Source organism: Scophthalmus maximus, chromosome 6 (genome assembly GCF_022379125.1).
Source record: "Scophthalmus maximus strain ysfricsl-2021 chromosome 6, ASM2237912v1, whole genome shotgun sequence".
Lineage (NCBI taxonomy): Eukaryota > Metazoa > Chordata > Actinopteri > Pleuronectiformes > Scophthalmidae > Scophthalmus > Scophthalmus maximus.
Window position 1 is genome coordinate 15320164 of NC_061520.1, and position 11390 is coordinate 15331553.

The 11390-nt window shown below is 40.6% G+C and overlaps 1 protein-coding gene across 1 annotated transcript; it reads right to left on the reverse strand.

Annotated features, from left to right (window-relative positions):
• Nucleotides 1–1387: 1387 nt before the first annotated feature.
• timeless (timeless circadian clock) lies at nucleotides 1388–11372 on the reverse strand. The gene is made up of 30 exons (XM_035632713.2): nucleotides 11238–11372; nucleotides 10269–10395; nucleotides 10004–10157; nucleotides 9664–9778; nucleotides 9304–9366; nucleotides 9104–9205; nucleotides 8835–8990; nucleotides 8621–8754; nucleotides 8324–8411; nucleotides 8035–8211; nucleotides 7556–7773; nucleotides 7043–7146; nucleotides 6658–6827; nucleotides 6438–6563; nucleotides 6151–6302; nucleotides 5806–5903; nucleotides 5494–5614; nucleotides 5169–5370; nucleotides 4922–5061; nucleotides 4656–4735; nucleotides 4451–4574; nucleotides 4285–4367; nucleotides 3964–4118; nucleotides 3588–3810; nucleotides 3288–3356; nucleotides 3045–3163; nucleotides 2651–2897; nucleotides 2243–2282; nucleotides 2068–2126; nucleotides 1388–1870 (listed from the first exon to the last, which is right to left on the reverse strand). Exons 2-30 carry the CDS (start codon nucleotides 10348–10350, stop codon nucleotides 1740–1742), a joined length of 3732 nt encoding a protein of 1243 aa, XP_035488606.2. The 5' UTR covers nucleotides 10351–10395; nucleotides 11238–11372; the 3' UTR covers nucleotides 1388–1739.
• Between the last annotated feature and the right edge of the window lie 18 nt (nucleotides 11373–11390).

Genomic DNA, 11390 nt, shown 5'->3' on the forward strand with positions numbered 1-11390 from the left:
GGCGTGTCCTTCCATGTTCGCCTTACAGAAAAAGATGCCTGTATGGGAATGAGAAATAGGTGAAAAGTCAAATGCCAGTTTCATTTTCAAGTTTTCAGAAGAACGCATTTGAATTGACTTGCGAGAAAGGAAAATCAGCTTGTGTTGTTTCTATCTGTACTCACCAGCCTCTGGTACAGTTCACCTGAACAACTCAGGCTAGAAACTTCACAGTCTGTTTTTAAATCACCCCTCATAACGTACATTTATATAATGGCTTTTTAATCATTTAGTTTTTTTAAGGTGTTACTTATCAATTCTTTCATTCATACTTTCCTTTTACCGGTACTTCTGTTTTCTGAGCCAATTTACTTTCATTTCAAATGATATTCAATTTTCCATGTCTTTGATTGTTTTCTTTGTTCTTTCTGGAGCACTCTGTAACAGCTGTTTTGAAAGGTGACTTATAATCAAAGTTATTTCTATTATTTATATATATATATATAATGTATGGTTGCATTCAAATTTTTATTAAATATTTCATATTTAATAAAATACAACATTGTCAGACAGCTTTTCCATTCACTGCACTCCATTACAACTCTTTGAAAATATAAAAAAACCAGGAATGGATTAATACATTTTTACTGATATTGTTCTTAAAATAATACACATGGAATATTCTAATGGGATTGTAGATTTACAAATTTTCATTTTCAGTTTTGCACCGTCATGCTAACTTCTTTGTCCCCCTTAGGCCTCAAGAAAACCTGGTTTAGCTAAAATTCATGGAGACATTTTGTGCTGGTCTTTGTGCAGAGGAAACGTGGAGCTTTAACCTCTTGGCTCCATGAACGTCACCCACCCACCCACCATTGTGCACACATGCTTAACTCACAGCAGTATCTGTAGATTGTCAGGTCGGCCTCTGGCTCTGTGGGATGGGGGCAGAGCAGATGCTGTGACAGGAAGTTACTAACGTGGTCCAGATGTGGGGACAAGAGACCACCTCCGACACAGCTGGAAAATGTGGACGATTGCAGGCTGCGACTGCAGACACGCACAGGATACAGGATCACTATATTTAAGAAAGCTCAATCAAAAGACATATGTTCATGTCATTTAATTTTGTGCAGTAAGGCAAGTCATATATGATTGAGGTTTTGATCAGTTCCGGGCCTGACCTCGCTCATTGCAGAAGAAAACTAATAAAAGTATGGTCTAAAAATGCTATTAAAGTTATATACAGCACATTAAAGAGTACGGATCAGATATTCTACATAGGATACATATCAATTAATTCCCCCACTAAAAAAAAAAAAGCTTACCATTCAGCATTTAACTGCCCTCTAGTGTTTCAAATGATGCAATGCAAGACAAAAAAGGGCAAAACTGGACAGGTAACAAATCCTTTTGACAAGAGAGCTTTTTTATTTATTAGTTAACAGGAATTTAACTCTGAAATCCAAAGTGAAATTATTTAATGGACGACAAGTCAAAATTGTTTGTACAAATGCAGCCTTTTAGAGCAAAGAGGAAATTGTTGATTGGTAAATGAAAGAGACAGCAAAATTAAACTGTGAATATGATCTATGTATCCACAGAGATCTGAGGGTCTGAGGGGCCTATTTCTTTGGGCTGTTTGTTATTCCATTAGTAGCGTTTTTTAGTGTCTGGACTGAAAACCCTCCAGAGAGCTACATCCACTTCTTTTAGGTCTCCCACGTCCACAGCTTTTACAGTCCATTAAAAGGTCATCACTAATCCTCATCTTCCTCTTCATCAATCAAGACCATCTTCCGTCTTCGCTTCACAGGAGCGGAGATATCCACCCGGTCTGAATCTGCATCACTGTGTGCATCCATTTCCGTTATAGTCGGGGGTTCGTCCTCTGCACAAAGAGAGAGAACAGTGTTTATGCTGAAATTCAATTATGATTAAACGTCATCTGCTGTCGGAGGTTCATTACTGCTCACAGACTGCTGTGGCACACATGTTAAGCTTAGAGTGATAATAACCACAACCTGTATTACAGGTTTTAACTCATTCAAACTCTAGATTGTCGAGACCAACAATGTGAACAAATACCATTCTCCTCATCATCGTCCAACACTCTGCTTCTTTTAGCTGAGGTCCTCTCTTGGGACCTGATGTGCACAGAGAATAGAAGATTAAGGTTTAAGAGGATTTATAAATAAAAATAGACATTTCTCCACTGTGGTTTGGCTTAACTGATAAACAAAAACACCGGGCGATATCTCACCTCTCAGCTGCACTTTCTGTGTCCTCGATCGGGGTTAAATCTTATACAGGTAAAAAAAAAACATCCTTAATTAGCAGCAGATCTAAAATACAACCCAGGGGTTAACAGGTCTTCACTATCCAAATGACATTTCTACTTCTATGCCAAAAAAACACCTGAGTGTTGCAGTCGATTTCTGTTATATTCTTAGGAAATTATATATATTTATATAAATCAAAGCATAAACATTGGCTTTTTTCACTACTCGCATTAAACACCACATTCTTGGCTAGCTGACAAAGCAGGCTCTAGCTGAGGCACGTTTTATGTGCTAAATGTAACGTAATGCTCCCACTATGTGAGAAAGCTGTAATTAACTGGTGTCATCTGACGCCACAAGGCAACGATTGGGCAATTCCCCACACATACCTGTCTTCTCGGTGGTGTGGTGCTTCCTCTTACGTGCGAGCAGCAGAGCTCTCAGAGCCTGAGCTCTCTGTTCACCTGAGACCTCCTCCTCCTCCTCCTCGTTCTCCTGGAGTTTTTCAGTTGGACTCCTGGCTCCGTCTTCCTCCTCCTCACCACCTCTGGGCTCATCCTCTCTTGGACTAAGAGCTGCGGCTGAACTCCGGAGCTGGGAAATGCTGATCTTTGCTGGGATTCTCCAGAAGGATTCCTGGTTATAAAACATTAAAAATAATTCAGCAACATTATATGATATTTGTATCCTTTATCAAGTATTCAGAAGTGATTTTGGAATAAAAGCAAAACCGTCTTTAAGCACCTTAAAAAAGGGTCTGAACACACAGACACACACACACACCTGTTCATTTGCAGGTGCACGCATCCCCAGTTTGCGCAACAGCCTCTGGAAGCTCCTGTTGTCCATGGCTTCTTCAGTCGTCTCTGTCAGAGGGACCAGTGGCACAGGCTGGGACAGACCTGGAGAATGGACCACAACAGTTTAATTTACTACACATACTGTATAAACTTCCGCAAAATCCACAACCACTTTCAATAAAGTAAATAAATAATACAGAGGAAAAAGGTTGACAGTTGCACTTACGATCTTCTTCACGGTCATTTGCTGTTCTGTTGAGACAGTTCTGTAGCCACAACAGGGGTCCAGACATGCCTGTTGTGAAAAAACAAACAAACATGAAATCAGTATTTTATTCCTGTTATCTCAGAAAGTTTGTAAAAATTATAAATGGTCTTTGAAATACATGCTAATCTGTAACAATCAGGCTGGATTATCTCAAATGACAAATTTAATTCAAAAATCTGGTGAAATATTTTCCATTCAGCCAATTTTCCATTGAAATAAAAGTGGAGAGTAGGAGACTCAACATGGACGTTGTCTAACCTTCCTGTTGCAGAGCGGTCACCATGGCACCAACATCAGCCCTCCTCTCCACTGTGGAGTGCACGCTTTGGCTCCTCCTGACGCCATTTTCTGATTCTTCCCTCTCCGGCTCTTCATCTCCCTCTCCCTCTTCAGACTCATCCTCTCCATCCTCTTCATCGTCTCTGTCCATTGAATCGTCCGGCGAACCCTGTGTCAGTTCAGCCAGGAACTCGTCTTCAGTCTGTGGCAGATCATATATACAGCCTTTAGTGTAGAGACACGTTTGTTTGGATATACTTTATTATAGGTAGATTATATTCTGACCGTCTTCATGAACTCAATCTTTTCTACAGTCTTAAAAGATCTAGGTACTGTAAGTCTAAAATAACTTTACCATTCCTTTTCCTGAGCTCTTCCCTTGAGCGTTACGACTTCTCTTCTTATAAAGTTCCCTCCTCTCAGTCACCAGGCCCATACTGAGCAGCTTGTCCACCACACGTGCTCGGGACCTCTTGGCCGTGAGCTTCTTCATGACATTACCCAGCACATCTGTGAGAGAACAATGACTTTTCAGCACTATAGAGAGTCGCCACACAAACCATGAAATGTTCCTGAGACTATTGTTGTACAGGGACTGGAGCGGAGCGGAGGGGAGAGGAGAGGTACAGTGAAAGGCCACCTCATTTTCTCGTGCACTAAACAAAAAGTCCAGTACCGTCAGAATCTCTGTACTCCTCAAACAGCATCTGCAGCTCCTGCTCTTGCTCTTCAGTCCAGAGGACAATCCTGGTACCTATCCTTTGTAAAATAATTATAAAATAACACATCAGTAAAGATTTAAAACTGCAATACATTTCTCACTACATTTACTCAGTACATACTTCTGTTTCTTCAACTCCTTAGCGCTGTCCACCAGACCCATACGCACCAGCTGCGTCACTACTTGGCGTCGTGTAAGATCGCTTTTGCTCAGTAATGGCAGCAAAGTCTCCACTATATCCGGCACTAAGCACAAGAACGAGTGTCAGAATTTATACTCAAGTACATAGCGTGAAACTACAAAGAGAAAACAAAGAGAAAGTAAACCTTCAGAATGGCGGTGCTCCTCATAAAGCTTGCGCAGCTCCTGTTCCTCCTCTTCAGTCCACGCTGGAGTCTCTCCCTCTCTGACATATTTTGGGAGAGAAGAGTTCAAATAGTAGAGACCACGATTTGCAAGTTCGTAATAAATATATAATGCCGTATGTTTCAGTAAATTTAATCAAAGTGCATCTTTAACCTATAACTTGGTAAAAAAAGTAAATTTAACATAAAACACACACACACACACAACAAAACAAAGTGACACAAACCCGTCTTTGCCGTAGCCCTCTGTCATCTCACGTACAGCTCCCACATTTTTCCAGAACAGCAGTTCCACATATGCCTTGTTGTTTTGTGCTGCCAGGGAGAAGAAACGGTTCAGCATATACTTGCCAAAGGTCACCAGCTCCTGTGAAGGACAGTATCAACAGGTAAGCGCTTAGTTGGGACTAATCTACAGTAAACTCTATATAACCAAAAGCTTCCTGGACAACAAACTCTCTGTTGTCACTGTACCCTGTAAGCAGCTGCAGCGGGGTCACTCAGGATTTTGTTGAAAAGGTTGAAGACGGACAACTGGAAAAGCAGGGCGTCCATTTTGAGGTCAACAGCCAGGCGGTGCAGCATTCGAGCGATGCAGTGGTTTGTGTGCGGCAAGTTTTTTGAGTATGATTTTAATAGGATGAGGTATGGGCGTACAATATTGGGGCTGGCAAACCTTTGAGGGGGAGGAGAAAGGTAACGTCCCATTAGGAAGGTCAAACAAAATGACTAATGACACAGTGGGAGAGGCTGCTGTCTTGAAAAGACAGTTATACTGAAAGTTACTACAACTACTCACCTCTTGATGAAGTCTAGAAAGTTGAACTCGGTTTCAGAAACTTGGACAGACTCCAACTCTTCTTCTTCTATCTCTACTCCATCATCCTCCTCCTCTACCACAGGCTCGGGCGGAGAGGATCCTGAAATAAAAAGGTACGGTTTGAAAGCCTCATAGATGCTGTGGTTCAAAGTAGAGCAGCAACAATTAGTCGATCAAAAGGAAATTAACCATTAAGTGATAAATCGTTGTCGAGTAATTAGAAAATAACTTGCAGATTAGTCAATAAATAAGTGTAGCCTTAGCGCAAATGCGTTGGTTTTAAAAACGTACTTGGCAGGTTGGCGTGCAGGATCTGCTTGAGAAGTTCCAGTTCCTCCTCAGGTTCCACATCACCTGAACCAAACACATCTCCTTCCGGCCACACCTCCCTGAGGACGACAAAAAGGAAATAAGGTTTTATACATTAAAAGACGGGATTACAGCACAAATAAAATAATGAGCAGAAAAAAATATTTTGAGAAGCAAAAAATTGTTGTGGTTGTTTGATAAAAGCTCAAATTTAAACATTCCCTGTTTTTCTACATTTGCATTATTTTCATTTTCTAATCGTGTCCAAAAAAACCAAACAATTATAGACAGACGGATTGATAATGAAATAATAGAGAGCTAACTGACCTGGCAGCACGCAGCAGTCCCAGTGCTTCTGGTCCCAGTCGAGCAAGCAGGGCATCCTTAACTCGCACCATGGCCTCAGTCCGCTGCTCCTCCAAAGGAGTTTCAGATGTGGCATCAAATGGCACGATGCTTTCAGTTAAAGACTCAGACAACTGTACACAGAAGTGAAAATGGCTTTCAGTCTACAGCAGGTAAATTTGACACTTTTCGCTCATTGACGTCGGGCCACTGTTTTTGGACTACTTACTTAAAAAAAACATTAACTTGAGGTGGATTCTGACACTGACCTGAAACCCTGAGGTCCTCAGCTCTTCCTCCACAATTGTCCAGGTCGCTGCCAGGGCTTCTGGATTAGTTTCCTGAGATGGCAGATTCTTATCACCTCGAGACCTTTTCCTCCTCACCTTCTTCCTCTGCAAAACGAATGGAACTAGACATCAATACTCCAGGCAGGCACAAATAGCAAACATTTACAGATGCTGAGCAAATCCAAAACAAAGAAATTACCTGAACCATCAAGTTTTTGCGACCTTTGCAGAAGCGCTCTAACATGCGCAAGAAAAGATGAGTTGACTCCACCAAGTCTTTGAGGTAAGAGTGAGGTTGTCTGGTTTCATCAAACTTCCTCAGCAAGGTCAGAAAAATCTCCCTATATTCCATCAGGTAGAAGATGTTACCTAGAAGGTTACACGTAATAGATAAGACAAACCTTTAGATATAAAACTAGAATTCAAGGTGAGAATTTATTCGCCTTAGTAGTATATCCATGCACATACTTAAAGCATTATATAATGATGAGACAATGTGCAAAACTTTGCTCAATTTGAGCCCAAAAACAGACTATATATATATCTTATTTTAAAAACAAAATAAAGGGCTACAAGCATCTTACTTTTAATAACATTAGAACTCTGACGAATGCCTTCATCCTGTGAGCGGTCCATCTCGTTCACAGTTAGCAGCAGCTCTTGATACGCCTTCAGAGCCAAGTGCATCCTACAGAAGAAAGAACAAGTAATATCAGTCTGGGTCCAACTCAGTGGTTTAACATTTTTCTTACAACCTGTCAGTAACATTCTGATGGTATAAAGAGGCTCAAACGACGTCTTAGCCATGAAGTCATTAGGGGTTGAAATGTATGATATGATACATCACTATATATATACCCTGCCCTATATATCATGAAATAAAGTGCATTAAGTAGAAACCAAATTCATGAAACTGAAATAGGAATTTACAGCATACTGTAAAGTCAGTTTGCTGTAAATATTTTGAAGTGATGGGCGGCCGCCACAAATTGCATGTAGCTGAAACACTGAACTATCAATAGTGGATGAGAGAGGTTGTTCCATAGAGATGTCGTCAAATTTAAATGTTTGCTTCTGCTTCTGAACGGTCTTCTTACCTGCGAGACCAGGAAGTGGCCTCTTTGCGGTCGGTAAGCATCATTTCATAGTAGTTGGTGACATTGCGTTCGATGAAGTGAAAGGCGCGGGTGGACATGGTCTCAGAGACAAAGTCAGCACGGAAACCGTTGCCACGATTGAAGGCCATGAAGAAGCTGAGTGCCCAGAGGTAATAGGTTTCATCGTGTTGCTGAGAATGCTCTCGAATCAGACTTTCCTGAAGGGGACACGAGGAAAATCAAAGTCTTGTGATTTTTGTGTACTTCATGTTAGCAGTTTTATCCTATTCAACAGAAACACATCCGATACAAATTCAAAAACAAATTTAGAAATGCATCCATCTCAGACTGTCAAAATCCTGTGCTAACTCCAACAAGACATTTGTGTGAGATTAGTATGTCAATATTTGTCACCAAATCAACATTTATAATAAAGAATATACACTATACAATAGATGATTCCTAATACAGGGGCTTACCTTGACCAGGTACATGAGGCGATTGTAGCAGTTCTCCAAGAAGTCCACACAAAAATCTCGCAGGAAGAGTCGCACATTTAAGGCTGAACGTCGCTTCTCCTTACATTCCTTGGCCTGACGATTCCTCTTGGGAACACGTCTCACTGATTTGCCGGTGTCATGAGTATAATTTTTGAACTAAAAAAACAAAACAATACAAAAAACAGAGACTTGCATTAATATCATTTTGTCACAATCACGAATACTGGGATTTCTTCATTTTACAGATGACTAGAGTTGCACTGCTCACATTATTAAGATTTCTGTGATAGATCACATCTTTGTCTCCGATTGACTTGAGACCTTTGATTACATAAGACCCTCCGAAGCGAGAGTGTCTGAAAGAAAAAACATCAACACACAAACTGTGAAACAGAAAATACACAAATTTTTTTACAGTCTACTGATATTTCCCTCACTCAAGTTCATCTAAGAAGCCTAATAAACACAGAAGCAGAGACATCTTGCATTTAAAACCGTGATGCAACAATAGTTTACATCCACTGTAAAATCTTGTCACCTTGACACTATAGAGCTTGTGTGTCACCTGTTTCCTCTTTGTAATGTGCGAGAACGTTTCTCTGCCTGCTCCTTCTGCCTCAGTGCCTCCAGCTCCTGAGAGTCTCTGTGCTTCTCCTCTGCTGAACGAGCCTGACCGGCGCTCACCAAAGCTTCCGGGGTCTGCAGAGAGAAGAAGAGCTTAAACACAGAAAACAGCTGGAAAGCTCTATGTGCACCACCAAAACATTATCCAGTCTAACCTGATCCCTGAACATGAGGGAGATTATTTCCAACACGTGCATACTCCACTGCTGCTCACTCTGTGCCGACGCCAGGAACTTTACCAGGTCATCAAAGCCGCTCATGTGAATGGCCCACAGCAGCCTGTCGTGGATGCTGGCATCATCATCCACTTTCTACAGCGAGAGACAGAGAAGGAGGAATTAGAGTTAGCCGAGATGAAATATAAACCTTAGGGTTTGGCTTCATGACAATAAAGGTCACATTGGCAATCGTGTTAAAGGCGGACCTTCTCTTCACAGGGGTCTGCAGGAACATGAAGCACATTCCTGACCAGCAGCAGGATCCTCTCTATCAGCAGGTTATCCTCCTCCTGTCTCTGCTCCCAGTCCTGACACAGAAACACATGAATTAACAGAAGCATTTCACTCGTATGATCTTGCAAACAGATCGGATGGAGGCAAAGATGTTTACAAGTAAAACACTCACCAGTTGCAGAAGGTTGTACAATGTCTCACTTAAAATGCCAAAAACACTTTCAGTGGCAAATGCCTGAAAATAAAAGGACAGGGGGGGTTGTCCAAACATTCACTCACGGGCACACAGACTTTGACTATCACAAACAAACTCAATAACATCCAGTCTAAAGCAGATCGCATCACTGGTACAGACATTGTAATGTAGACATTTATTTTTTTGTCATTAATTCTGAATGTATCATATCATTTTTTTCTCTCCACAAGCTTCCGGCTACCCCCAGAAATGATCTGGCGACCCCCCGTGGTTTAGGGTTGAGAATTACAGATTTACAACATAAATTGTGGTATTATAATTAAAAGGAGGCAATACCTCTTTATAGGCTTGTAAATGAGATGTCACTTGCAAAAAGTGATGTCTGAATACCGGGTCGTCTGGGACTTTACCAAAGCAAAGCATGGCTGGCTGAGTGAGGTTCACCATGAGCCTTAGGGAAAAACAGGTCAGAGTCACATGAGCAACATTTTTTTCTTATTTAACAACTTCTATCTTCCATACAAAACTGAAAAAGAAATATATCATATTTCAAGTCAAATCTAATGAAAATATGTTTAATAAAAGAAAATACTTTTTACAAGTGTAACAATAAAGTAATGCAACATTGCGGTATCAATAATGCACTTAGTAATATTGTATTATGAGGGTTTTTTACCTGACAGATGCATCGAATAAGGCTTTATCTTGCCCATGTTGAATGATGATAGGCAGAAGGTCATTCTGTACAATCTGGCCTGCACCCAGCTGCTGGCGGACGTCACGGGTGTCATCTTCATGACGTAAATACCTGATCAAGTCTTTCACACTCTCTGCAATGCGTAGACAGGACATGGTTGAAGATTGACTGCTCTCAATGCAAAAATAAATAACGGATTCTTTATAACAAATAAATATTTTTACCACTTGAGAACCGCACTCACCCAAACAATCTGTTTCCTTGTGATAGGTGTCGCCCTCCAGATAGCCGAGGGCGCTGCAAGTTGCCAGAAGTTCACAGTTCATCCTGAGTCAGTCCAAACACCATCAGCCAGCATGAAGGAGAAGGTTCTGTCCAATCAGCCACACACACAGAAAAAAATTGTGAGAAGGACAAAAATCTTAATAATCTCAAACTAGCTAATAATTACAAGGACTAAACAATATGCTAAATATATCATTATGTGATTATTCTAACAGACATTGCGATTACGATACAAGTCACAATTTTAGAAGGGAATTTTGTACCAAAGATTCATGCTCCCTTATATCTGGAGAATATGATTTGTAAGTCAGTCCATCTCAGTCACACCACTATGCTTCATTTATAATGTCTAATTTTGTAAAAAAAAAAAAAAGTACTCAAGTACAAATCTGAGATACTTTAATTCCGTTTTGTGAAACTTTTTACTGCACCACAAATTAAGATTAACAATACTGAATATAGTCAACAAATAATTATGTTTTAATAAAGGTTAATACAAGACTTTATTAAATCCAGGGGAATATGAAGTAGTTGAGATCGACACCCCATTTACCAGCTGCAACAGTAATGGACGTGAACAATAAATAATAATAATAATAATAATAACAACAACAACAATTTTTCGCTCTGACTCGGGCCCTAATAATGATAATAACTTGGATTAACATTTATCTAATAAAAAAGTGTATATTAAAAATATTGGACTGTAATTATTGATGCACTGATTTGTACGTCACTTTAAAGTTATCAGTTTAGTTAGATAAGTATTAGTAGTATTTAGGATAATAGCATTTGTTCCACTGCTTGCTAATGTTATGTAGCCGTTAGGTAACGTTAGCTTCGGTTTCCAGCAGCCTGACCGCGCTCAGACTTCAGTCCGGGTTCACACATATACAAATGAAATAAACCACATGACACACGGAGTTACCAGATGTGTGAGCACTGTTCCTCCGCAGGTGCCGCGTCCAGCAGCCGGAGATGAAGACGGTTTTAGTTCTTCTCCTTCACTGAGTTCAGTCTCTCAACGACGGAACAGACAAGTCTCGCGCCAACACGGCGGATGTAGAATGTCGTCATCACT

Excerpts from the sequence above, each read along its gene's own strand:
- timeless (XM_035632713.2), bottom strand. The coding sequence starts at position 10,350 with ATGAACTGTGAACTTCTGGCAACTTGCAGCGCCCTCGGCTATCTGGAG. Across the intron at positions 6,828-7,042 it reads GAGTTCTAATGTTATTAAAA|GTAACATCTTCTACCTGATG; the intron begins GTAAGATGCTTG and ends GTAACCTTCTAG. Across the intron at positions 2,127-2,242 it reads ACAGAAAGTGCAGCTGAGAG|GTCCCAAGAGAGGACCTCAG; the intron begins GTGAGATATCGC and ends TGTGCACATCAG.